General features: G+C 46.2%; 1 protein-coding gene across 1 annotated transcript in view; it reads right to left on the bottom strand.

Annotated features, from left to right (window-relative positions):
- COL13A1 (collagen type XIII alpha 1 chain) overlaps positions 1 to 27,754 on the bottom strand; it is a gene marked incomplete at both ends in the record, with an annotated part of 51,425 nt that overhangs the window by 7,795 nt on the left and 15,876 nt on the right. The window contains 27 exons of the mRNA XM_079536239.1: positions 1,720 to 1,755; positions 2,408 to 2,461; positions 2,746 to 2,799; positions 3,809 to 3,844; positions 5,646 to 5,726; positions 6,621 to 6,647; positions 7,153 to 7,194; positions 8,654 to 8,752; positions 9,294 to 9,446; positions 9,678 to 9,722; positions 10,032 to 10,085; positions 11,027 to 11,050; positions 11,573 to 11,641; positions 12,247 to 12,291; positions 12,782 to 12,826; positions 13,035 to 13,121; positions 13,570 to 13,614; positions 15,543 to 15,605; positions 16,248 to 16,274; positions 17,016 to 17,048; positions 18,657 to 18,701; positions 21,979 to 22,005; positions 22,604 to 22,666; positions 23,937 to 23,972; positions 24,691 to 24,717; positions 25,543 to 25,584; positions 26,033 to 26,149. Of these exons, the coding sequence (XP_079392365.1) occupies positions 1,720 to 1,755; positions 2,408 to 2,461; positions 2,746 to 2,799; positions 3,809 to 3,844; positions 5,646 to 5,726; positions 6,621 to 6,647; positions 7,153 to 7,194; positions 8,654 to 8,752; positions 9,294 to 9,446; positions 9,678 to 9,722; positions 10,032 to 10,085; positions 11,027 to 11,050; positions 11,573 to 11,641; positions 12,247 to 12,291; positions 12,782 to 12,826; positions 13,035 to 13,121; positions 13,570 to 13,614; positions 15,543 to 15,605; positions 16,248 to 16,274; positions 17,016 to 17,048; positions 18,657 to 18,701; positions 21,979 to 22,005; positions 22,604 to 22,666; positions 23,937 to 23,972; positions 24,691 to 24,717; positions 25,543 to 25,584; positions 26,033 to 26,149 (1,476 nt within the window). The remainder of the gene's footprint in view (positions 1 to 1,719; positions 1,756 to 2,407; positions 2,462 to 2,745; positions 2,800 to 3,808; positions 3,845 to 5,645; positions 5,727 to 6,620; positions 6,648 to 7,152; positions 7,195 to 8,653; positions 8,753 to 9,293; positions 9,447 to 9,677; positions 9,723 to 10,031; positions 10,086 to 11,026; positions 11,051 to 11,572; positions 11,642 to 12,246; positions 12,292 to 12,781; positions 12,827 to 13,034; positions 13,122 to 13,569; positions 13,615 to 15,542; positions 15,606 to 16,247; positions 16,275 to 17,015; positions 17,049 to 18,656; positions 18,702 to 21,978; positions 22,006 to 22,603; positions 22,667 to 23,936; positions 23,973 to 24,690; positions 24,718 to 25,542; positions 25,585 to 26,032; positions 26,150 to 27,754) is intronic.

Genomic DNA, 27,754 nt, shown 5'->3' with positions numbered 1-27,754 from the left:
GCTTCATATGAAAGTGCCATGCATACTGCAGCTGGCCAGAAAGAAAAAAAAAATGAAGTGAGGTTTCCCAAGGGAACACATCTCCCACTTCCAAAAAGCCAGGTGTGGCATCCCTGGACCCACCCCCCTGTAGAACAGGTCAGGTCAGAGTGCTGCCTTTTCTTTAACTTCACAGATTTCTTCTCATTCATTTTGAGGTCTCCTGGCTGAACTGTCACAGTTTTGCCAGCAGTTAATTTGGGGGAGATTGTCTCTCATTTCTGAGGAGGTTCTGGCACAGCAGCTGTGCCCCATTGAGGGAAAACTAGTGCTCAGTTGGGAATACCGGGCAGCAGAGCAAATCCTGGGGAACAAGCACTGGGCCAAGCTCTCCTAAATGGTGCTGGTAAGATGTCTGCAATGACTTCAAAGGGATGGAGGCATTCAGACAATATAGCTGAGAGCTCAGGGAAATTCTAGTAGCTTATCTACAGTCAGTGAAAAACCCAGTGAAAAACCAACTGAAGAAGTCTAGGAATTCTGTTACGGACATTTTCTGTTTAGAAGCCACGTAAAACAAAACATCATACATCTTAATAAGGAGGAAGTTAAGAAGCAAAGCCAGAAATGGAATAATTAAAAAAGGGGAGAACTTTGGAGCTCCCAGGATACCTTTCTCCCCTAGTTTAAGATGCCAATTGGCTACTGCTTTTCAGAACTGCTCAATCTATGCAGAGTAAGATCAGAAATACATTGCAGATAAGAACAGAGAACACCACTCAGTATGTACAAAAAGCAAACTCATATCATGAAATCACTGCATGGGCATATGAACTTATTTTCAGGTAAATTTAGGTGATACCAGAGTCTTATGAAGAAAATATGCATGTGTATGTGTGAACACACACAAAAATACATACACATATACTATATTAAACTGCTTGATATATTTACACAATTGTAATCTTAAAACCATAATCCAGAAGTCATTTACACTTCTAAATATAAATTATATTCAACCATTGGTCTTTTTTCTGTTTTTAATCAGAAAGATTTGAGGCCTTCACAAACAAAAAACTCCTCATGTCACTGAGAACTGAATGGAAGAAGAGCTTCAATGCATGCTTTTTAGTCATGGCTATCCTTCTAGAACACAGGTGTTTAGGCAGAAGAGCAGCCATTCGCAATATTGGTTTTGACCCAACTCTTCAGCACATCCACTCAGGGCAAAGCCTGAGAAGACTTCATGTCCAGTTCTTTAATGTACATGAATTTATCATCTCTCAGTTTCTCTCTTCCAGATTCTCTGGAGAATCATTTGCTAGAGGTCACCCTTCTTTTTCATGCTTCAGTGCAAATTCAAAAGTAACTTAGTAAGATTTAGCAGCTGTGTCTCAGTTCTCATGGTAGCTCTCATAGCTCTCTACGTACATCACAAAACAGAGAGTAGGATTTCCTAAAGTGTGACATGTGGTTTAACTCTATTACACATGAAGCCCTATGCTTCAGTGACAACAGAGTTATGACAACAGTGAAACATCAGAAAATCCATCCTGCATCTTTCAGAGAGATACAGTGTGATGTCCTAGAGGATGACATAAACTACAGGTATCACCTTCTAAAATACAGGTAGTAAAGTGATTAATGTGAAAGTCTAGCAGACAGAATTACATGCTAGCTATCTTTACATTGCCCAGAAATAACCGCTGTGCAAAGAACAAAATTTGCTTGGTAACTTACCCGGATTCCTTTGTCACCTGGCAGACCTTGTAAACCCTGAAATGCATCAACACAAAAATAGAAATACTTTAAAATTGTATGCCCACTCAAAAAGAAGGATTTGTGCCCAAGAGTTTGTCCCTTCCGCTTATATCAATTACTAGATGGTAAAATCTAACATTTCCTGTAGACGACTTTCTTCCCACCTCCGTTAGATCATCCAGGCTAAAACACCACTGCTTTTTCTCTAAGTCAGAAGCAAGACGAGCTGAAAAAACAGAGAATTAACTTCACTGAAGGCAATTTTTGTCACTGTGATGAAAAGACTCTGCCTTCTCAATGCAGACACCTACCTGCTTTAGCAGCGGGTTGGACTTCATGATCTCCAGAGTCCCTTTCAACTCCTACAATTCTGTGATTCTGGACTAAGATACAAATCCTGGGAGTCTCACGCTGCTTCTTTTGGTAGTTTGAGGACTGTGGTAAGTTAACAGTTCCCTTCAGCTTTGTCTGCCTCATTCTGAATGACTTCTCTGAAACTACTCAGCTCTTTCTTTCGCTCCCATAGGATATTTAAGCTCTTAAATTTGGTTATTTAACACCTAACCTAGCTGAAGTTGCAAATGCTATTTGCAACAGCAATTTAAGCTATCAACCACAACAAAATATGAACTTGTAGATGGCAAATCCCTAGTACTCCTGTACTTACAGGAAGTCCTGCTGGTCCCATTGGTCCTACAACTCCAGGATCTCCTTTACTACCCTGAAATAGAGACAGAAGAGTAGAAACTGTTACACACCCATTCAGTATGAACAGGCAGCACAACAATGACTAACAAAATACTACAGAGGAAATGTAAAAGATGTGTTTTAAAGCACTTAAATCCCCAAGAAAAAGACAGAAGTCAAAGATGCCAACTGTGGGTCTTTCATACACAGAGAGAAAAAAATCCAGCTCCTAGAAAGACACAGAGCTTCCCCATTTTAAGGAGCTGTCATATCTTCAAAGAAGCTACAAAGTATTGCTCAGTTTTGAAACAAACTCACCCTTTCTCCTTTTGGTCCTGCTGGTCCCGAAACCCCAATTGGTCCTGGAGTACCCTGTAGTTGCAGGGAGGAAAACACACCAGGTCATTCTTACTGTGGGGCTTTGTTAAAGCCAGGAGATGCTGCTGCTCCTTCAGGAAAAAGCACAGCTGAGAAGGACAGTCCAGTGTTTAAAGGCATCTAGCACCACTACAGCTTTCAGTGATGGTGGTGATGGGTTTGAAGAAGTTCTTGCATGCCATCCGAAGACTATGCACAGGAACTGCACCAGCACCATCTCATAGAGTGTCCTTTCCTAATTTTGAAGCTATGCCTTGACGGTTGTTACAGTAAGCATTTCTATTACTGCCACGATGGATTTTTTCTCTCCTGTTTGTCATAGACAAGGCTGAAAGCTGTAGCAGAACAAAGGCTATTTAGAAATATATTAAGTGAGTTTCTTTTCTTTCTATCATTTCCTTCCCCCCAGTTTCAGCTGAGATGGCAAAAATAAAAGAGTTTGCAGCCAGTCATGCAAGCTGAAAGACACCTGTGAAACTTGTTTTGGAGCACTGCCTGTTGAAGGGTCTGCTTCAACTCTTTCAGACTGCATTCTGCAGCCAAGATAAAGCACAGCCTTCAGATCTGTCCCGCACTGTTGCACAGTGAGGCATTCACCTTCCTAACTCTACCGTGTGTACTTTTGTCACACAGTGGCAACAGCTGCTGTTGTGAAAAGGCTGCAAGCAAGGTGACTGTGGAGAATGACAGGATAGAGATGGAGACCCCTCACAACAAAGCAGACAGGAGAACCGAGTGTCATTGAACCATGCAGAATTTGTCTTGTTATTGAGATGAAGTGGAACAAGTAGGCTATGATGCTGGGATCCAGACAGACTCACAGTATCAAGAGACAAGTTTATCACTTCTCATCCTTAAGTTTAACACTCCCCCCCTCCCCCCATTCCAAACCTGCTTTGGAGAAAATAATGTTATTTTTGGTGTAAACAAGACTGGTGAAAAAGACGAGACAAGTCACAGTACTGGGGAGAGGAACATAGGGCAATGGAGAAATGGAACTCACCGGTGGTCCAGGCCTGCCGTCTAAACCTGAAGCACCCTGAACAGATGGGGAAAGGTGAACAAAAACAAGGCAAGAGGAAAGGGGAAGAGGGTGAGGGGGGAGAGGAGAGGGGAGGGGAGAGGTGAGTGAAGCAGTGACTCCAGACAAACATACACTTGCAATCAACAAAAGCTAAGATCTCAAGGACAGATGATGGTGCTTACAAGCAAACCAACAAAAACACAGAAACATTGAATACGTATAATATTGGCCTGTAATATTTGGATCCCACTCAGAATGCAAGTTTCCCCTCTTTCCGTGCCATCAAGAAAACCTCTGAGGAAAAGGCTGCTCTGTTGCAGACAAGGACAACATGACAGCTGAAACCTGCACTGCCTTTGTGGCAGAACTGGGTTGCCCTTAATTTTCTCAGCATGAAACCTAGCAGTTGTTCTGTTCAGGGCTTAGTTAGCCAGCTGCTATCACTGGTCCAACAGAACATTTCAACAAGAACATTTTTGAGACAGTCCTCCCCACTCCACAGCTCAGGAACCCTTGTGAGCCAGGGGGCTTTGATGCTGTTGGACTACAGAGGTCAAAAGACCAAGAACAGGAATGCAGGCATGGGGCCCTGATGGCTGATGGGGTTCAATGCATGATAACTCTTGGGGTGTCTTGTGCTCAGATGGTCGCAAGAACGTCCTTTCCCTGTCCTAGTACTGCATAGACTTTAAAGAATAACTGTTTTTGCACAGAAAGCTCCCATCTGCATTTCTCAGAGCAGAATGGGAACTGAGGTTTTACTTCTCCTGGCTTCACTGCCCTTCAGATTAGAGCCTTCTGAAAGCATCAATTTCTCCCCATGCCATGTGTGCAGCCCATGGCAAAAACACACCTTATGAGCTCAGTTAGGTGCCTACAGTCAGATGAAATGCACCAGAGGCAGGAACGTAACTGCTATAAATACAGGAAAACATTTTACAAACAAAGATGTGCATATTTCAGCCAAAGTCAGCTTTGTGTGATCAAACAAAATCTGACAACAAAATCATAAAGCATGAGATGCACTCTTTGCAGTGCTCGTTTCCAGTCAGTACCATTTAGTGAAGAGAGAGGGTGTGCTTTACCATCAGTGCATTCACATGAGCACATTCACCATCCGAGCAACTGAGTAGAACTAAGTTACTGCTAACTCATCAGCAGCAGATGAGTCTCAGACACCTGCTGTAGAGGCTTTCAGTAGATATGATCTGTGAGCTTTTCTTTGCAAAATTCTCAGGTTTGTATCTGAAGCTTGTGCAATTTTACCACTCTGCCAAAATCCTTCCTTGTAAGCTAAGCAATGTGTTAGCACTACTTTCATCCTGAATTAATCTACAGCAAGGAATACAGGAAGCCTCTCCTGCATCAGGGAAAGCATCGTTTCCATTGCAGAAGTGATAGGAAAGCATTGGACAGCAAGGATTGGATGCTTTCAGAAATGCCACACTTTTGTACAAAGCCTGCCCAGGAGACAAACTGTTGGGAAAGTGTCTCCTTTTCACTTCTGCACATCTTTGTGCTTCAGGGAGATCATGCAAGGCCAGTTACAGAGGTTGCAAGTGACCTATGGGAAAGCTACTGCTTTTCCCAGAGCTGCCAGAAGCAGGAAGAACTAAAAAGATCACTAAAAGGATCACAGGTTGTGTGCAGAAATGGAGGCTTTGTGAGTTTAAGAAGCGATGGCACAGTTATTTATAGACCATCTCTTTCTCTGACTTTACATATCAAATCCCTGCATGCATCTCCTACCAAGAGATCTTTTTACGGCTGATACCAGTTTGGCTTGTAAAGCACTGCCTGCTTCCTGGATACTTACGGGTAATCCCAGTGGCCCTCTGTCTCCTTTTTCACCCTGGACACCCTTCTCTCCTTTCATTCCATCAATCCCTGCTTCCCCCTAAAGGAAGGATGGAGAAAATAAATCCACCATGACAGCACTTATATAACAAACAATCCTTCATTTCAAGAGCAACAAAGAAGCAGAGAATGCGAGAGGCAGCAAAAAAAGAGCTGTGCTTTAGCCCAATTCTTGGTTCAATCAGAAGAAAACCAGCATCAGTCAAAGTGACTTGTTCTAATCAATGCCAGTAAGAGGACAGTCAGCTCCAGAGGATAATTAAAGATGGTCAAAGGGGAACAGATCTTCCTGCTGTATTGTCTCCCTGCTCTTGCAGGGAGCATCAGGTAAATGCAAGTATCTGGCAATGATCTGATAGGGTGGCTTTGAATTTTAAACTGACAGTTCATTGGAAGGGAATGACCAGTGTCTATAAGCTTTGAAAAAAGTCAAAATCTTTTGGAAAACAGACTTTCCCTTTCCTTTGCACCTGCCAGCCAGTAGATTGGGCATAAGCACATGTAGATGGAGATGAGAAAACTTTAAATCCCTGGGAACAGTGAAGTTCTTAATGGCATTACAGCAGGATGTACAGCACATCGAACCTGGCTAATTTTAAAATAGAGTTCAGTTACTTTGGATTGTATGGCAGGCTGTCCATCCCGCTGTACAGACCTTTACCCTTCAGACAAAGATTTCAGCTATGTTCTCATGGGAAAATTTCCAAGGACCAGAGGCTTCCCACTTCTGTGGCTGAGAACAGGAGAAAATGACCACTTTTCTGGTTGGATGCTACTAATCCAATCCCTTCAGGATAATATACAGACAGTTTTGTTCTCTTACCCAATATGGAAGAACAGCAACTTTGAAAGCCAGGAAGCTGCTGCTGTGAGGAATTCTGGCACTTTGGATAAGTCTAGCAAAATTTCAGGATTGAAAATTTGACAGCCTTACCTTTGGTCCTGGAAGGCCCTGAAGACCCTGTGTTTGGAATGAGAAACAAGATATGAGCAACACTTAAGGGCGTGCCTTAAAGCCCAGGCACGCCAGTTCACTGGGCAACATAAAGCTTTCATTTCCTGATACACTGAGGGCACAAATGCTTAGCCCAAAGGCCTCTTTATTTGTGTAAAGGGCACTTCACGTACTGTTCTCATCTGGCAATGAGGAGGCTCTCGCCAAGAACAACATGGCAGCAGGCCAGGCTTGCTATTAAGACCATTTTTGCACTTGATCCTTTTAATCCTGTCCATCCCATCTCACTACTGTCTTCCCTTTCATCTCAGGCTAATCTAACCTCTCACCTTTTAACTTCCCAGCTCATCGTAGCTCTGACCTACCCTGGAGGTAGTTCTGGAAGTGACACTAAGTGCATTGCTGCTTCAATGCTGCAGTGTTTCTGGCAGTTTTCTGCACCTCAAATCCTTCCCAGCCACTTTAATCTCATTCACACTCCCAGTGCCTCTCTCCTCAGGTGAACACTTACTGGAGGTCCTGGTGGGCCTTGAGGTCCGGGGGGGCCAGACATCTAGAAAACAATGCGAGAGAAGCCAGTGTCAAGCTGCTGGCTTCAGCATGTGAAGGGGAACTGCTCAGGGGGTGGCAGGGCACGTGGAGCAGCTGAGCTCCACCAGGCTTGGAAACCTGGACTGCCCCAAGGCTGCGTTCAGAAGCGACAGCAATCCAGGACAGAGTAGCCAAGAAGCAGCAGCAGGATGGTGGAAAGGGTTATTGCAGTAGTTGCAGAGATTTAGAGGAAAGGAAAGCAGTGATATTTTTACAGAAAAAAATACACTTCCACTAGTCTTGCACTGTTACTTCAGCTAGCTGTTTCAAAGTATAAGAAAGAAGGTAGCTAGCTCTACAAACATGAATACTGATAGCCTGAGGGACTCCTCACTGCAGGGCATGATGGAAGTTCAGTGAGCTTTGAGGAGAAAAGGGGCAAATTCATTAAGCCAACATATATTGAAAATATCTAGGTCCAGGCAGGTATTTTTTTAGAAAAATCCTTCACCACAAATGTTGAGGAAAGTAACTGTGTGCTTCCAATTATCTTGTGCTCTTCCTTAGGCATTCATTATTGATTGCTTGTGAGTTAGACTGTTCTTGTGTAGAAGAAAAGTAGGGCATCAGGAGCTAAAGGTGGCCAGCAATTCTGGCAGTTCAGTCCCACGAGATAAAGCTTGTGGGATGCATCATAAGAGGATGTCTGCTGCCAAAGCCATCCCTCCCCTGCTGCAGAAAGGAAATGAGATAGGTGACCTACCGATTCTCCTGGATTTCCTTTGTCTCCACGCTCCCCAGGCTGACCCTTCTCTCCCTGCACACAACAACACAGCCTGTCACTGCCAGCTGCCTTCTGGAGTCTCACTCCTTCAGAAGCCACGTGTCAACCACCCAGATGCTGAGAAGCAACAGTGCCCAAAAGGAGGAGTGAGACTATACTATACTTTTGAATGCCAAAAGTGTGGCATTTCTGAAAGCATCTCAAAGCTTCACTAACAGCTCACTGATGTCTCTTCAGCACCTCTGCTTCCAGAGGTGACAACTTTACACAACAGGAGGTCTCTGGGAGTGGTGTCCTGGGGCTGTGTAAGGGGAGCATGGGACTCTGTCCATCTTTCCCCAGTAACAGCCTGACATCTCTGCTGCACTACAGCCTCCCAGGGAGGGAGCACAGCAAGCCACTCAGAAGAAGCTTCATGCTGACAGCAAACTAGGTATGGGCCGCCTTAGCTGTACAGGCTTTACAGGCAGCTTCCAGAGCCCAGCACCGCCAGAGAGCAGTGGGAACTAATGCTCAACTGGCTGCCTGCCTGCTGCTGGAGATCTGACAGATGTCTGCTGATGCTGAAACACCTAGCTCCAAGGGATAGGATGGTCTAAGGATCCTGAGATATACTGCACTTTGGAAAACATGTGTTGCTCTGTACTGTTTTTAATTCACTGAGCAGGAAAGGTCAGCCTGTCTTTTTCACTCTTACTGTCAATCCTGGAAGTCCAATGGGACCCGGCAATCCTGGTGGTCCTGGCATCCCTTGGTCACCTCGTTCTCCTTTCTCTCCAGTGGGGCCATCAAGACCCTATGAATCAAGAAAGATTTGCAGCTTTTTGCAAGACTTTTTTGCAGGTATTACAGATACCATTGCCAGAAATGAGTTGTGCCCTGTGAGCTCCAAGAATACAATGGAAAACCCAGAGAGCTTTCAGGTACACAGGAGAAGGCAGGGCTTTGCTGATATTGAAACCAGACAGTAATATGCCTGAAACACCCTCCTGTCATTGTGGATGTACCATTCCCCAGAGTCGCAATGAAGGACTGCTTTCCTGCCTCCAAGTTCTGCTTGTGGTTATGCAGTTTGCTGGAGTACATGCTAGAAATCACTCCAATAGCTAGCTGTTGTTACTGCAAGAGCTTTATCCTAGTAATCCTGCACAGAGGCAAAAACTCACTGCATAAACCCTCTTGACTGCTGTTAGGGTGCAGAAGCTGTGACAGGCTCAAGCTAGGAAATTGGGCACTCTGTCCCAGTTGCTTAGGGGCTTCGAGTTATCCCACAGCTCTACCCACAACCTGAAGAGCCACAAGAGCAGAACGCTTCTGAGGGGCTCCAATGTACTCACCGGTGAGCCTGCTTGTCCTGGCTCTCCTTTATGCCCCTTTTCTCCTGCAACCCCAATCTGGCCTGGCTCTCCCTTTATTCCAGGTGGTCCATCCTTTCCTGGCAGTCCATGAGGTCCAGGGGGGCCCATTTCTCCTGGCTTGCCTCGTGGTCCCTAAAAGAAAGAAAAAAAAAAGGGAAAAAAGAAGCAGGTTTGCCCTGCCATTCCAACTGTTCCATTGAAGTTAATACTCTGATAAGCCACTAATGCTTATTCCTATGGAGCCAAACCACTTCCCTCTCCCACCTCCAAGTGGAAAAGCAACTGTGCATAAGTATCAGTGCAAATTATCTCCAATTAAGGCTACTGAAGGATGAAACAATCCACAGAGGAAGCTTGTCTTACCTTTTCTCCATCATGACCTGGAGGACCTGGTAAGCCAATTTCACCCTGAAACACAAAATTGTTACTCTGGCCATTTGAAAGCAGCCTTGTTTACCCAAAATGACAGTTCATGGCCCCAGCGCTATAGCAGTCTCCAAACAACACCAATTCCCACAAGATGTTTTGTAAAGGGGAGGGTGAGTAGGAAGGATCCCTCATCTCTGAGATAATGCCTTATCACTGTGGGGAAAGGGATTCAGGATGCCATGGCTGAGGAGGAGTGGAGCCTGGCAGGACAGGGTCTGACAGTGCTGCAGGAAGAAGAGGAGCACTGGGGAGAGACGTGTGTGAATTCTTCCCCTAGCTCTGCAGTACCTTCTGTCCTGGTGGCCCTGGAGGTCCAGCCACACCTGGAAGTCCTGGTGGTCCCTAGAAAAAGTAAAACTCATTTTCAGAATATCATCAGGGCTTTCATTTTTGTGTTTTGTAACCAAAGATCTCTTCTGCGTTTAAGGGGAATTTTCCTGGAGACTCCTAAAATTGCATTTGCTTGGAAAGCAAAGCAATACAGAGACCTACTAAGCTACAGCCAAAATCCAAAAAGAGTTATAGATACTTATGCATTCCTCTACTTTCTTATGGAACAAAAATGACTACAGCTATTCACTCTTAGAACTGAGACAAACTTAACAAGGATTTTTCCTTCCCATCTACAAATACATATTTTTAGATTAATAGAGACCATAAGAAACATTACACTTCTTAGATCCCATGTGCAGCTTATGCAGAACCAAGAGTGATGATAAATCTTGGCAATTACTGCTTTAAGGAGACCTAGGCAGCAGCTCAGCCTAGATGCTTATACCCATTTTTCTTTGCCCAGCCTTTTCTCCCCCAGTCAAGTGTCCTGTTGTCCTAAGAAACAAAACACACAGATGCTTTCACCCTCTTCTTTGGCTCCAAGTAATTGCTTTGCCTTTCCTTTCAAAGGGGTTGTTGTTGTCACTGCTGTTTTAAATGATTTTTGTATGGGACGTGTATTAAGTTATACTTATCAATGGTGAAAATATGTATTCCCCTCTCATTACAAAGTGTCTGCCAAGGGCTGCCAATGAGTCTTCTTTATCTTGGTCAGCCCCCCTTACTCTTCCCTGCCCCTTCTGAGCAGGGAACACTACCTTGTAGAGAAATAAAGGGCCTGATTATGATTCAAGTGCCAAGATCAGATGGCAAAATGAGCTCTTCCTTCAGCTGTCAACACTGCCCCAACAGCTAAACAGACCTTAGCTGTGCAAAAATGGTGCAGGTATCTGCTTAGGATGAACACATGGCTAATCACTTAGGGCCACACAGTGAAGCTAGGAACTCACCATCAAGGCCAAGGTTCGTATTTCCTAGAAGAAAAAGAAAGTGAAGAAATAGAAAAAGGGTAACAGTCATTTAAAAACAAAGCTTCTTCCCAGACCTTGTTTCATAGGACCCTACGAAATGAAGCCAAAAAACAGCTCTGAGTCACATGGAGCGATGCAGCAATTTCTCCCCACCATCACATCATCACATTTTTTCTCCCAAAGAGAACCCAGACTAACCCAAAGCTGGGCACAACTGCTCAAAGCACACACGAGGAGCCTTTACAGTGCCTTTATTCACCAGTCTATCCTAAGGCTTTAATCCCTGTCCCACTCTTCAGGGGATGCCCATGGCCTTACTGTCTGCCAGACTTAATTTCTCACTTAAATAAGATACACAGATATTTATCAGAACAGTATGCAGGGAACTGTGGGACTAACGGTGCTGTAGAACAACCAAATATTTTTCTTTGTTGTTAGTGCTGAGGAAGATTTACACTGCACTGGGTTTTCTGCATCCCCTGGGAAACCAAACAGTCACCTCATGGATAGCAGGACAGTGCTCACCTGGAGAGCTTCACTGATGTTACCATCGTAGTCCATCATTTCATCCTTTCCAGGCTCTCCTTTGGGACCCTGCAAAATATTCGACCTTCACTCAGAGCTTTGGGATCACCTTCCTCATGGTGTAGCATAGGATCTATGGGGGTCATCCTAAAAAAAATCCCTCAGAGAGGGATCTGTTTCACAAGGTTCTAGTTTTTCATCTCTTGAACAAAGCTCTTAAAAGCGTATTTTATAGAGGGAACACTGTAGAGCTGTAGCCAGATGACCTGCAGGTTACTGTGCCATAACTGTCAGAATTTACAAGTCTGGTACATGGTGAAGCTGAGGCCAGAATCCAGGAACTGTGTCCACTGTCAGATTTGCACTGCCATTTGCTGATATGCCAAGGGCCTGAATTCAGACTGGGTGCCCAGACTGCCTCCTCTACAAATGAGCAGAGCATTCACCCTGATGAGCTTAAGAAGTCTTCTCCCCTGAAGGAGAAATATCTTCTGATAAAGGTATGGAGAAAGAGCCCGCAAACTTAATCACTGCCCGGCTTGTAAGCCCTTTAAGCAATGGTGAAAACATCAAGAAAGCAAAAGCCCAAGCTAGACCATCAGTGTGGTCCCACTATCCTTAGACCTCTTTGAAGGGCCAAAACTATACAAAAGTATTATTGAAGGGACACCTACCCTAGGCCCCATGGGTCCCTGCTCTCCTGGTGTACCACGTTCTCCCTGTAACAAGAAGATGCTGTTAGCAACGTCCATCACCACAGTTGCTTGAACTCCAGCAACCATTGGACTCTACAAGTCCTCTAAAACGATTTCCAACTAAGTTGGAATAGAAAGCCTTGCACATAACCTGCAATACTTCAGCAACACCACAGAGTAGCTTTTTTCTGAGAAAGTATTCTTCCAAAATACCTGGAGGTATACCTGTTCCCCAGACCAGTCTGATGTACTCTCTGGCATACCAGAGATTCAGTGTGCTTCACCAGCAGCTGCTGCTGGAAGAGCTGGTTCTGAGGGATCAGGTCAGCCTGTTCCACTAACATAGGTTCAACCAATTCAAGTGGTGGCCAAACCTGTGCTTAACCTTCTGCTTTTCACCTTCACCCTAGACAGCTCAGTTTTAAAATGCTTCATTTCTGTTAAGTTTTCAACATATAGGAATATTTTTTGCATTACCAAACCCAGAGCTGGACTGCCCACAAGCCCTCTGTACCTTTTCCCCCCGTGATCCTGCAGCACCAACGTCACCAGCTTCTCCCTGAGAGAAAAATAAATGGATTGGACTGAATTGCATGGGCAGGGTGCAACTCTAGTGCTGGCTTTGCTTTCCCAGTAGGAAGAACTGCACTCCGGTGTGTCACACCTCCTCAGTTAACCCCAATCTCCACCCATGACTTCACACCCCAATACCTTTCTCCACCACCCCCTGCCATGAGAACAAACTCACTCAAGGGTAAACTGCTCACCTTTGGTCCAGGGGGTCCAGGCAGACCAGGAGGGCCAGGTTCCCCTTTGCTTCCCACCAAGGCATTCTCACCATTTCCCTTCTCTCCCTGCATGCAAGGAAAAACAAATCCATTCCATCTGTCTAATTTCACTTGCCAAGCTGCTGATTCAGAGAGACAGGGCCCAGAACAAGCTTAGCCCCTGTCCTTCCATCAGCTGGGCTTTGGATAGCCCAGGAACATCCCTGCCTAAACCAGGGGCCAGGGGCCGGGCCAGTACAGCTCTGCCTGGGGGCTCTAGCAGTAAGAGGAAAGCAGTGTTCACGTGGCATTGTCATTAAACTCTCATCCTTTCCTGACATGGTCACTGTCATTAAGTGCCCTTTTCCAAAGGGCAAGTTCCTGGTGAAAGTCTGACTGAAGGTGTGATTGCTATCTTACTTCTCAGCCCCTACAAATCAAAAATGTTTACCATAGGGAAAGGGCTGCACAGAGCTGGCACAGGGAAGAAGGAAAGGAGACAAAGAGTGGCCTCCAACTCATGGAAAATACAAACCTTCGGGCCAGGGAGCCCAGGATCACCAGCTCGGCCCTTCTCACCCTGTGGAAGAAACAGACACAGTCGGGAGCTGATTTGGCAGGTCGTCCTGGTCAAGCAGCCAAAGGATAAGTTCATGAAATCATTAATCATTAAGGTTGGAAAAGACCTCTAAGATCATCCAGTCCAACTGTCCACCTATCACCAATACTGCCCACTAAACAATGCCTCTAAGTACTACCTCTGCCCTTTCCTTAAACGCCTCCAGGGATGGCAACCTCTCCACTTCCCTGGGCAACCTTATCCTCAATAGCAAAGTTCCCCACCACATCTAGTAAAGGATGGAGATTCTCCTTGGCCCTCCTCTTACTGTTAGTATATTTGTAAACATATTTTTTGTTGTCCCTGACAACACAAGCTGTTCCTGCTTTCAAATCTTTGTTCTTTCCTTTCAGGGACATTATTTTAGGCAAACCACGGCATCTGCCAGCAGTACCTGCTCAAGCAGGAGACTGCTTTCTCCAGTGTTTCTGTATATCCCCACATATCACTGCCATATCTTTCCAAATGAAAATGAATCCCCTTTTCTTTTTCTTATTGCTCATCTGTTAAGCCCTTTCTCCTGTCAGCCCTTCAGCATGGGTTCTCCCCATTCCACACACCTAGAGAAGCTGCTGCCCAGAATGAAGGACTTTTTCCATGCCCCAACAGAGTTCAGCTCTTCCTACACAAACTGTCCACTTCCCAATACTCACTGCTCAGACCTCCCAGTTTCAGTGGCCAATACTGCTTTGGCAAGAATCTGCTACACCTATCCCAATGGAACGAATCCTGCTCCTGGCTCCAAACCCCAGTTTCATCATGATCTTTAAATGAAAGCAGTGCAGCATCTCAGCTATCAGCCAAGCTCTGTGACACGCAGTGGTGAAAAGCAATGAAAAGAGTGGCAAAAAAGGCAAGAAGAGGTGATGGTTTGAGACCCATTGATGCAATGCCTGGTGAGCATGGTCTGCAGGTGAGCTGTGCAAGGCACTGCAGGCAATGAGCAAAGAGGGTGTCCAGCACTAGCACTCACTCGGTGAAGTGACTTTGCTTAGTTCACCATGGCATTCAGATCACCCTTTGAATTACTCCTGAAATTAAGTTTTGTTCTGCCCATTCCATCCAACTGCTAAACCCATGGTTCTCAGCTACAGGTTGCTGCATGGGACTCAGTATTTTGTAAGGACAGTCTAACAGAGCTTTCTTCATTGCCAGGAAGAGAGGTTTCAAATGAATAATCAGAAAAAGGTTTTCTTACCTGCAATCCTCACAAGGTCTCCAAAATTGACTCGTGCAGATTACAAAGAACAATTCAAAACCTCTCTTCTCTGCTGCTCTCCACAAAAGCAGCACAGCAGACCAACAAGACCAACACAGAGGTTCTCTTGGTGCCATGCTGCTGCCTGCACAGACAGGTGCTGCACACCAGTCTCATCAGAGCTCAGGAGCACACATCTGACATGTGGAGGGCTTGCATCAGTGCTCCAAGAACAGACATGCACTTTCCATGGAAAATAATTAAAAAGCACTAATCTTTTTTTGTTTGTTTGTTTGTTTGTTCTAGGCAACTCTGGAGTGCAGTGGCCCATTCCTTTAAGGTGATTTGGTCTGAAAGGCCCCCACCCAACTCTCTCCCCACAGCCACATTCTGCCGTTCTCTGCTTTTGGTACCATACTTCTCATTCAAGGATCACGCCAGTAGGGGCTACACAGAACTTCCTTCAATTATTCCCAGGAAAAGACTGTGTCCCAGGTACTTCATGCTACCCTGCTTGCTGCCAGCCCCCCACCTCCTACAAGCAAGAACACACAAACACACTTCAACAGGGCAAGAGCCAGAAAAGGACACATGATCCCTGCAAGCACAACGATGCAACACAAAGCAGGCTGCTGCCAGCTCCCACTCCTGGGGAACACAGCACACCAAGCCCAAACACACAATATCCTACCCGCTGCCCCCTTTTCCCTGGCAAACCTGGGGGGCCCATCCTCCCTGGGACTCCAGGCTCTCCCTTCATGGGGAAGAAAAGAGACAGAGAGCGTCTGTTACATGGCTGCCGCATGCTGTAACACAACCCAGTGAGCCTCAAACAAGAGAGGCCAGCTGTTCAGAAACCAAACTGGCTGCTTAGTGATGGAGAGTGACAGGGTATTTTTGTACTGTGCCCACCACAGGATCTCACACCAGGTCACGCTATGCTGAAACTGTGCATGACCAGAAGCAGGACAGGGCAGCCCTCAGCATGTGACAGAAGAACAACGTCCCACAGTCCCTGATGAACTGTGGCAGTACCTCTGGTGGGCACAGACATGCTGGGAGGCAGAGAAAGCAAGCTGGCTGAGCAAAGTGTGCTGTGGGCATTTTGTGGGGTAGGGAGAAGGGAAAGAAGGCAGCTGGAAGGAAACCCCACCAACAGACTCCAGCTGGAGGGAGTGGATTTGTTTGAAGGATGGGCTCTCACTGTACACTCTTGCCATTTTCTATTGCCATTGCTTATGCTGGCAAGTGTCACTAAGACCTGGATTTGTGCCTTGGGGAACACAGAGCTGTTCCTCAGCTTCTCTGGGGGAAGTGGGGGGAAAAAAAAAATCACAAAAAAAAAAGATCACAAACAAAACAGAAGAACAGCCTCAGAGCAATGCTTTCCAAGTACCTTTTCTCCTGGAGTCCCAGGCTCACCCTAGTAAGGAAGAGACAAGAAAATAAAGTGAGAAAATAGAAAGTGAGCACCTTAGAGCTAACAGGGTGGAGAAAGGAGCATTCATCTGTGGAGGTCTTGCAGTGTGAGGATGCTTTAAAAGCCTATTAGTACTTCTGCCTAAAGCTTGTTTCATCTTCATTAGCCAGCTCCTGGACTGCTGAAAATAAACAGCAAGATGGAGTAACCACCTTGCTGTGCTTCAAGAAAAGACTTACCCATAGTAAGTCAAGAGTCATCTGCTGGCACTCACCTGCTGCCACTAAGGAATTTACTTACTCCTATCTCTGCACAGGAGCACAGCAAAGCTGAGGATATGGCAAGGATGGAGAGACATGTCAATATGGGAACAGTGTGGCATCAGGGAGAAAAGCTGTCCCCACCAGTTCTGGGATAACCTCTTTATCTCTGCCTTTTCCTCAGCAGCTGGAGTCAGTCAGGACAGCACACCTCAGCCCCACCAAGATGACTTACATTGGCACCTAGCTCACTTTTTGCTCAGCTGCCATCCTGATACTGCTGTGGAGTGTCACCTGTCTCTGCTCAGAGCGCTGTGGAGCAGCAGATGAAGCTGAGGACAGATCAAGCTTCTCTGCCAGAAGCTACAGCAGTTCTGCCATTCCCCTTCAGTGGGAGCTGTTTGACCATTTTCCTTCGCTCTCATAGCTCACTGGCTCTTAAACGCACCCTTCTTGAAACACTGAAGCGTAGAGCAGAACTGACCTTCATCCCTGCCGTGGCAATTCCAGGAGCACCCTGACAGAAAGAGAAGACAGGAACACTTTGTTTGAAACTGAATTAATTATTTTGTGTGTGTATATATATATTTTTCTTTTTTCTTTTTTTTTTTTAAGAAACAAAACACTATCAGCCAGGTGGAACTATGAAGGGAAAATCCACAACTTTTCCTTTCCAAAACTCAGAAGTAATGCTGTAACACCACACAGCACACATCCTCCTTCCCTGTATGGGTCGTTCACCTATAACAGTGGCTCTGCTTTCCAAAAAGCTCACCCAAAGACAGATAACATGGGCACAACCCAGTTAGGAAAACCAGATTTCCACCCCGAGCGTCAGCCCTGCTGGAGCAGCCAAGGCCAACAAGCAGCATCAAATCAAGTAAGCAAGGAAAGCGAAGTCAGATTGAGGACCAAACACTCCGCTCAGTTTGATCCCAGATACATCATCTCAAGCACACCGAGGAACACCAGTTTTTAACACCAGAGCCTTGGTCTCATTTGCCCATATTCTGTTCTCATCTCAGGGGACTAACACTGCAGTAAGGCAGCTTCAGAAGAGCTGTGAAGCCAGCCACCCTAGGGGATAAAAAGACTCCCAAGCACGAGCACCTTCTCCTCAGCAGCAGGAAAAAAATGCAAGTCTGGCATCAACCCTTTGCTCTGGAATCTCTGTGTTAGTACGAGTTAGGGCCTGGTGAAAATGTCCAGTTACAAAAGCAAATATGAGGGATAACAGGGTCTAAGGAGAGGAAGTAGGAGGGGGAGGAGGTGAAGTAGTGTTAGAAGGTGGGATGTAATAGGGGTTGGGATGTAGCACATGAGGCAGAGAGGAGGAGTGGGAGCCAAGTTCAAGGTGAAGAGAGCTTGGAAAAGTTCAAACGAGGAGTGGGGAGCCAGAGAGCAGCGGGATCATACCTCTCAGCTTTCTGAAACAAATCAGGGACAAAGCTAAAAAACACAAGGATAGAAGATGGAGATCAGGGATTCTATGCAATAAAAGGGGAAAAAAGCATTCCAGAATTTCTCAGGGGTCAGTAGGTTTTAGTGAATATGGGCTAGAGTCATGAAAGGGATTATGTGCAGAAAGTGGCTTGGGTTAGGCTTTCATGGTACGTTTGGGATGCCTTTTCCTCACTTTGGCCTTTAAATGGCAGTGGATGCAGACATTATTTTCTAGTACTTACTCTAAAGCTGCCATGCACACATGCAGGCTTGCTCACACACACTGGCCCTGATGCATCGCTGCATCAACCCAGGTTCACACTTGCATAACCCTGCTGACTGCAGCGGGCTAACACATTGGGACCCCCATTTTATGAAATGCCAATTTCCTAGAACGTTGGTAACTGGGTCCTCTCACTAGCATTGAGCATTAAGTTCCTGACGTTGCAAGACAGCATCAGACTGGGTATGCCATTTTCTTTTTAAAATACTTCTTTCCCCGTGGTCACCGTCATGAATTAGGCCTATACTTTGCAATTTAGAAGCAGAAAGAACTCAGCTGAGGACAGTCATCGACCAGTAGACACACACACCAATCCAGGTGATGCTTGTGCATCAGGGACAGCTGAGTGGTGAGGCTGAGATCAGGCAGACAAGCATCACTCCACTGTTCACAAAGTACCTTCATGCCATGTCTTCCTGGCAGCCCTGGCATGCCTCTCTCTCCCTGGAAGCAGAGCAAGAAACAGAAAAAGAGCAACAGATACAGCATGAGTCCTCCCAGGGCCCTGTGAGGAGGGCCAAGTACACCTTCTGCCTATAAACTTCAGGGGCACCGTGGCCTTTTGACTCTTCTGAGTAAAAGTCCTTTCTTGTAAGTTTGAGTACCTCTCACCCTATGCAGTATATTGTAAGAAAAGTATAAGAAAAATAAACCAGTAATTATGAATGCTTTGTACTAGAGAAATGAAGATCACCCTGTGCCCCTCTTTCCCAGCTGTGTGCTGTTTTTCTTCTTAAATGAGACAAGACCAATGCTGTCTGCTGGGCAGCACCCACACTGCAGGATCTAGCCCCATAGAGCAACCCCTGGGGGAAGTAATCCCCCATCCCAGAGAGTTTCCTGAAAGATGCTACCTGCTTGAAGAGCTCTTTAATTATTTAGCCCTGCAAAAGCAAAGCCAACCCAGTGAGAGCAAGATAACCTCTTACAGGGAGCAAGTTACAGAGCAACCACACTGCCTTGACATTTCCTAACTATGGCCCCTGCACATTCACACAGCCCTCATTAACACCTGCAGGATCACACAGGCACTAGAGCTAATTAGAGAGCAGAAACAAGCATGGCACTGCATCATTAAAGAGCAGTAAGAAAACTCGGGGCCAAAGCCAGAGGACAAGCAGGAAAAGCAACTCTCCAGAACATCTCTAAGCCCCTAATTATTTGGAAATCTTTGTACAGTAAGGCCTCAGCATGCTGAGCCCTCTCTGGTCCTGCTGTGTCCTTTGGGCCAGGGAAGGGCTGCACAGGGTGCCACAGCCAGCAGCAGAACAAGGCAGGCAAGCCAGAAACTGAGAAGTATCACCGAGGGCAGAAGCCAGAAGCAAAACACCCAGCTCGCATCCCCAGATTATTGTTGCTCTTTTCTCAGAGCATGGGAAAATGCCTCATCCTTAGGACCATCACGAAAAAGAGGAAAATATACACCAGCTAGGCCAAAATTGATGGTTAACCTGGGGACAGCAAATCAGATGCTTATTCAAATGACCCAGCTGATCATACTTACACCTCGTGTAATGTCCTTCATGCAGCATTACTGTCTACCTCAAGGTTAGGAACAAGAGGTTTGAATGCAACCTGAAAGCTTCTTCAACAGGGCAGGGCCTGTAATGTTCTCTGCTACCAGAAAAAGCAGTGATAAGCTACGCAAAATAGATCCCTAGAGATAAACTATGAATCACCTATAGTATTTGAACTGGCTCCCCAAACAAAAAGAAAAAAGACTCTGGTCCATGTAATTGAATCCAAAGGTGGAAACATTAAAAGCTTCCCAGGGTCCCAAATGACCTTCCTGGAAGGGAGGCAGACAGGAAAGAAGAAATTTCCAAAGGCAACAAATTTGTGCACCATGTGGATGTTCAGGAGCTGCTACTGGCTGATGTCTGGCTGCTGATTTAGGGGTATCTCTGCACTTGTATTTCAATCCCTCAGAGCAAAGAAGAAGGGAAAGAGAGAAAAGTGATATTGACAGTAACAAATGAAAGTCTGAGTGTGGAAGAATAGGCTGGTTTGGGACTGGGAGGTGACCCTATGGAGTTCCTATTTATTAGCACAGAAAGCACAGCAGGTTTTGTCTCCACTCTTATGAAACAAGATGAGTAAGGGCCAAAGTAGCTAGAGCATGTCCCCAGGGTCTCACTGAGTCATTGCTCTCTAACAGGACAGAGAAGCCTCTCAAGTGTGCGTGACCCTGAGATATCACTGAAGCCTTGGAGACTTTCCTTTTGCCAGAGCCCAAATACAAAGAGCATGCAGAATTGCTGCAGAGTGTAGAAACAGCGGGAGGAAAGGATTGCCTCTCCCTGTGCTTGGACCAGGCTGCCTTGCTATAACAGGTGCCAATTCCTTTCCCCATCTCTGCCCCTGTTCCCTTCCCAGAGCCACTGAGAAAATAGGACGAGGAGTCCACGAGGAGACCCTAGGATCTCCCAAAACACGCCGATGCCAAAAACTCAATTGGAGTTGATGAGAAGGTTTAGGAGGCCTTCCCAGATTCAGTATATATTGCATACGGTTTGTTTTCACCTCATCTGGGACTAGGAAATTTCTGTTAGTGTTCCAGAAGATAAATCAGAGGCTGATTAGTCCCTGTATGTGGGTGCAGGCAGAGCAGGTGCCTGCTGACTGTGAAACGTGGGAGCATTAAGTAGGGGTGGAAGGCAGTGTTTCCTTCCAGACATGTCTCACATCTAAGCCACACTCCAACTTCAGTCCTGCAGTTCAGCTTAGCAGGAAAGCATCTGGCCGTCGAGACAGCAGAAAATTTGTAGCTCCCAAAACACACTAGTTTTGGGTGCAATTCTTCTCTCATTTACACCAGCACAGACCAGGAGCTTTGTGCTCTATGGAATTACACTGATGTGAAGATGGATACAGGGGAACCTTTGGACTTTACATGCACTGTATTATTTCTGAAGATGAATTGCCTTCTTATTGGAAGACAATTACTGCTGTGTTCCCAAAAGATTTTTCTATGAATTCTATGTAACACATTCACATTAAGTTCTGGAGGTGCCTTTTCTGCCTTTAAATAGTAATCCACCCAGATGGAAAAAATATAGAAAGTGTATATACTGCACAATAAATGAGATGCGTGACACATACGAAATACTTTAAATGTATGTGTCACTGCTAATGCTTTTCAAAATATTACAGAACCAGCTCTCTCTCATGATGTTTAAAATGTATGGCATGACGGAGTATGCTCTGACTCAATGAACACTTATCAGTGTTGTAATGTTTTAAGCACAACCTACATTAAGTTATATACTTCAAATATATGGGTACAATAAACTTTAGTCAGTTAACATCTGGGCACAGAGCATATAAACCTGTAAGAAGTGTCCAGAAACAAACAGAAGAGCCTGATGCCAAAGCCCAGCCTGAGTTGCAGAGATTGAGCAGATTTGATGCGTCAGCTAACCAGATTTTATGAAGAAACCCCAACCCATCCCATCAAATGAAGAGATGTAACAAATCATTTGCAAGCTTCATAGTCAGAGAAATGCCTTTGGTAAGAATCAAATTCCACCAAAAGGATAAAGGGTGCTTTTATTGCCTGAGCTTGGAGAGTCTGCTTGCGGTTAATCACAGCACAGATGTGTACTCCATTAAATATCCCACAGAGCTGCTCAGACCCAACTTCCTCTTACAACCCATCAGCCCAAGGAGCAGCATCTCCCAGATATCTATCACAGTAGAAAACCACATTCCTCATACCTACCTTTATGCCAGTGTCCCCTTTTTCACCCTGCCCAGCAAAGAACAGAGAGAAAATACACAGAGGGACAGTGAATGTGAGGAGAAATTGAGCAAGCAGAACAATCTTCACAGCAAGGGCTAAGGAGAAAGTTGCCAAAGAAGGGAGTATGTAATAAAGGCAAACACAGGTCTCTAGAGAGACCACAACACCAGTCTGAACATTGGCTGTAACACATCCCTCCCTGGGAACTGCAAGGCAGTGCACCTTGCTGGAGTGGATGCTGGAGGTAGTCCATGTTAATGCTTCCTACATATTTTGGGTGTAGACTAATCAACCATCAAGCTGTTTCATGGAGCAGACCCAGCCTTAACATAAAACCACCTAAAAGCTGGGTCAGATTTATTCTTGAACAGGGGCCTGTGCGGGGCTAATCCTTGTCCTGGTTCAGGACAGGGGGGAATTGCTCTGGCCAAAAATCCTCCAGACCTTTTACACAGGAGCAAGTCTCTGTTTACATGGTTTGCACTCTGCTACAGAGAACCTGCACCTGGACCCTAACTCAATGTATTTCTTTAGCATTTCTAGGTTTTGTGCCACTCATCTGCCCCTGGGAGACAGCCTTGCTGGTGCCATGGTTAAGAGTTACCTTGGGGCCAGTAGCTCCAGGGAGGCCATGCGCACCAGGCAGGCCTGACATGCCCGCCTCGCCCTGAGGAAGAGAAGAAAGGAAACAGAGAAAGCAGCAATGTGATGAGCAGCAGTGATGAGCAAAAAAAGGAGCACATGGGATGCCCAGATCAGAAAAGACATGAGAGGAATGTCCTACACAGAAGTGCCCATTACGCACCAAACTCCCCTCTGGGTCTCACCAGGGCAGGAGCACCATTCTGCATCAAGAAAGATGTTCAGTACACAAAAAGTATAACTTGAAGGAAATGGTCCCATAGGCCTGCATTTTATCAGAGCTAACATTTTTGCTCAGCTCTTTGCCTTCTTGTCCCTTTCCCTGATCCACACACCCAGGGAGGATTTTCTTCCCTACTTTCATCCATTTCTTCCACATTTCCAGAGGAAGGTTGCAACCTTGGGCTCATTCTCCTGAGAACCTTTGCTCAGTGAGTAAATGAGCCAGGCAACTTGTTTTGTGTGAGAAGAGCTCTAAGGAGAGGCTCTCACCATGAGGTCACTACAGGGACCCCCTCGCTGCCCCCCACACACTGAGCTTAGAACAGGATGGACTCTGAATGGAAAAACCGATGGGCGGTTCACTGCAAGAGGAGGCAATAAATTGTGTCTGTCTGCAGGAGTGGGCTGTGGTCCACAGGGGCTATAATTTCCACTTCCTAACATAACAAAACCTTCTTGGTTTGTACAGCACTAATTAAAAAACTCTCGGATCTTGCCTTTTTGCCCACAGAGCACCCATAAAGCAGTGCAGAGATAACATGGCACTCCTGCCTGCTGGGAGCATTTGCTTTCCCCTTCTCCCAGTGACATCCCTTTAGCAGTATCTCTTCATTCCCTCTTTTCCCTTTGATCTTCCTTCGCGCTTCCCCCGTCTCCCTGTCTCTCCATTACACCCTCCAGACTTGATTCAACACTGCTGTTAATTAGCTGCTGTTGCAGACCAGCAGGCAATGCCAGCTTCTGCCTTTTAACCAGGGAAAGGATCAACTTTCAAGTCATACACAGCCAGGATTTGGCCCTTTCTAGTAGTATAATAGCTAGACCTTAGTCTGGAAGTGGGTATGGGTAGGGAGAAATCTGTACTATTGCTGCCAGAGGGTTAAAGACATCTCTTGGTCCCAACTTTCCTTACACAGGTGAGCATTAGGGGATCCATGGACCCGTGACAGCCTTTGGTCCAGTGAAAGGAGCTCAGCAAGGAGCTCCAGAGGAGCCCAGAGATTTGCAGCTGTCATCCCACAAGGCATCAGTGCAACTTAATTCATTTAGCAGTATTGGAACTGCCCCCTTACCTTTCTGCCAGGGTATCCTTGAATCCCAGGGTCTCCCTGCAAAAGGTAAAAAGACAAAATAAAATGAGGCTTGGCCTGAGAAGAATAAATCCCTGCCCCTTCCCGTGGGGCCATTCCACAAGGCCTTTGGCTCGAAATGACTCCACCGAGTCCCTGAGCCTTCAGACTCTGGGGTCCCTGTTACCTACAGTGACTGAACCTAGGAGGAGATGCACAAATGAGCACCAGCAGCCAGGTAACTCATGCTAGCTCCATGCCCCAGCTCTGTGGTTCCTATCTCCTCACCCTGGTGAAGTATCTCAAAGAAAAACAAACGGAGGTGGGCAGCAGCAGATGAAAAACAACCACCACTACCCCCCCACTCTCACATTTTGGCAAGTGAATAAATGGGAAGTTGCGGTAGAGTTAACAATAGCATTGCAAAATCGGTTCCTGAAGCGCTGGTAAATGCTTTGAGAGTGGAAGAAGCCAACAAAGCTGTGTGTGGCAAAGAATTTTGCAAGAGGAGTTGATGAGGCGTGCCTTACTCTGCTGAGATGCAACTCAGATGCTTTGCCAGGACAAAACCAATGAGTCAGCACACAGGCTGGGCCCCCTGGCCAATACAGAGCTGGGCTAGAAATCTTTCTCAGCTATTTGATGTAACCTCCTTTCCCTATCTTTCACCTTCCACAATTTACACATCTCTCCAAGCTGCGAGAGTCCACCTCTCTGTTTATCACTTTGCTCCTCAAATTGAGGCCAGATGTCTCACCTTTGCTCCAGGAGGCCCAGGTAAGCCCTGTAAATAAAATCAAAATAGACACTGGAGTTGACAAACGTAGACAGTGCTATGCAAAGTGATGGGGGCCCCTTTTCAGAGATGACTTGCATCGGTGAGTTCAAATATCCCTGATCTATTCTTCACATAAATACTATTCTAACCCACACTCCCAAATTTCATTTCATTATTTCATGCCCATAATGCTCCATTCTCCCAGGCCTGGTTTCTCTGAATCTGAAGACTGAAAAGCTGCTTTTCCTCATGCACTGTGCCCTAGAATCTTTCCTGTCTCTCTGGCTTCACTTGGGAAACTTGTTCCCAGCCCACTGTGCAGCTCTGGAGTAAATCAGGGGTTGGCAGCTTTCTCTAACTAGCTAAAGAGAGAGAATATGTTAACAAACCACTTGTGTTTTCAAATGAGAAATAACCAAACAATTTACCTGATATGAACCATGAAGAACACCAGATATGCATGAGTGCAACTATAAATATACAAAAGATCCATACAGGAGCTGCCTTCCTGATGTGTGCAGACCAGAGGAGAAAACTACCTTAGATAGGCTCTGATACCTTAATTACATCTGATTTTGCCTGACAATAGCAATTCAAATGTTTATTCATCACATCCATAGCTCCTTAGAGCTCAAAGAGAGATGAGGACACCTGAAACTATTACACGTAGAGAAGCGCTTTTGTCTCAGGGAACGACACTGGCTCCTTTTTCTAGAAGGCCTTGAAATCTCCCACAGATGGAAAACTTGTTTCACACTGCAGCCACTGCAGGGCCAGCACATCACACTTCTCCCCAAAGCTCCAAGAGCAGAGTTGTTTTCTGGCACCCACCTTTCCATCTCTGCCAGGCTTCCCAGGTTCTCCAGCTCTGCCCTGTTTTGCAAGAGACAAGTATGTTAGCACACTCTATCCCCTGCTGTTTAGCAATAGATTGTATTTTAAAATGTGCTTCACTTTTTGCCCTCTTTGACTGCTTGCTACACGCCTGAGAATGGGGCAGGAGCAGGAGTTCAAAGGGATGACAGGAATTTTATCAGTCAGATTTCTGCTGCAAGAAGAATAATTACACCCTGTGTATTACTTCTCTGCAGACAGCTGGAGGGAGAAGGAAACGGGGCTGGTGTGACCCACTCACATACATGAACAGCTATCAACAGTGCAGGGACTTCCTGGGAACTTCTTCCTCCCCACACATATCCACCTTCCCTGCCATTCCTCTGTCCATGGCTGTATGGCTTCACAAGAGGCAGCAAAGACCAGAGGAAATTGTGTGCATCCTAAGGAAAGAGGATGCTGAAGGCTTTTTTGTAATTGGACTTACAGGTGGCCCAATTGGTCCGGGCTGTCCTGGAGTTCCCTCGGGTCCAGCTGGTCCAGCGGGCCCTGGCGGGCCGGGTGGCCCTGGAGGACCTTGGATTCCTGCTTGTCCTTGTTCACCCTGAAGTTTGTTAAAAGAAGGATTACCAGCAGGCAGAGCCAACTCAAGACACTGCCATCACAAGAGCCCAAGGCAGGTGAGCGTGGCCAAAGCAGAAGAGGCAGAAGAAAAGTCCCAGGTTAGTGGCTGGAGAGGCTTCCAAGAGTGAGGCAGAGCCCTGCCAAGGACAGCCTGGCTGCCCAGGAGCCAGTACCCCATGTTTTGCAAAGACAGCCAAGACCACCTTCTCAGTGCTTGCTTACAAACAATCTACAGGTGGCCAAGCAGCCCAAACTCTTTGCACGTCAAACACCAACATCTCTTGGGCTTCTCAAGAAGCTCTCCAAAGCACTTGACAGTCACATGTGAAGCAAAGCCTCTCGTGACCACGCTGGCACTTCCTGGCAAAGCCACAGCATCTTATCTCAGCCTATTTTTTCCTCCTGCGCTTTATTTTTTGGGCAACGCTGCTGCTGTTTTTCCATGGACCAAAAGTAGAAATGCCACAAAACCGAAAGAAAATAACATGATCATCATGGCATTTCTGGAGCTCGCCCAAAGCAGGCCTACGTCGGCCAGGCAGAGCCTGTTTCTGTAAGATTTAACAAGCAAGTGCGTGCAAAGCCACCTGCCATTTTAAGCTCTCCAAGGAAAGCCATTCCAGCCGGTTCCTCCCCAGGCCCCTCAGTAGCCACTCAGCGGCTGTGGCTCATCCCTCAGCAATGCCATCTGGCCCAAAGGACCAGCACTCAGGACTAAGCGGCACTGCGGAGACAGTGGGTTGGAAGCACCACACTGAATACCAGACTGCTGATCTATAATTGATGCATCCAGCAAACTCCTACAGCCCCATGGCACCCACGCTAAGCTGCTGTCTCACGAACTGCCCTGCCCAGATAAAATATCACAACATCCTGCTTCCATCTGAAAAACTCTTCTTCCACAGGAAGCTAGAAATCAAACATGGTGATTTTTCAACTGTAAATTAATGGGCATGTGGTTGAATCTCTGCTGCATTTATGCCCTCGATGCTGCTGCTGGGTAAAGGCAAGGCCGCCATCACGCAGCCTTGTGTGCACGGCAACACATAAAATCTGTCCCCTGCATGCGTTCCTAACCATGGTATTGTTTATCCTGGCTGCCCGTAGTAAAACAAGGCGATACAGGGACGTCTGCTTTATTTAGAATTCTACATGAAAGAAATAAGATGCAGATTTCGTCCTTTCTGCCATGAGCTCTATTTGGAAGAAAATTTCCAAGGTGTGGGCCAGGCCTATGGGAAGCTCAGTAACTGGGAACGCATGCTGTCCCCCTAGCAGATGACAGGGAGATGGGGGGGAACAGGAGCCCTGCCCCTGCATGGAAGCACCAGTGGGGACTGACCAAGCCACATTCACATTGCCTTTGTTCAGCTGCATCTAGCATAGCTCAGTGTGTGTAAGCGTATGCCCATCCACACAGCTCCCTAACCACACCAAATGTTATTGCCACATCGTTATGTTCTTATTAATGCATTCAGCATGAAAAGACCCCCACAGATCTAACTGGACTGTAAGTGGATACTGTAAGTTGGATATCAGGTGTCACAGTCATCAGATGTCATTCTGTATTTTTAGCTGCTGCCTG

This window comes from Tetrao urogallus (genome assembly GCF_951394365.1).
Source record: "Tetrao urogallus genome assembly, chromosome: 5".
In the NCBI taxonomy this organism is placed as follows: domain Eukaryota; kingdom Metazoa; phylum Chordata; class Aves; order Galliformes; family Phasianidae; genus Tetrao; species Tetrao urogallus.
The sequence above is the reverse complement of the archived record's forward strand: the minus strand, read 5'-3'. Positions and strand labels throughout refer to the sequence as shown.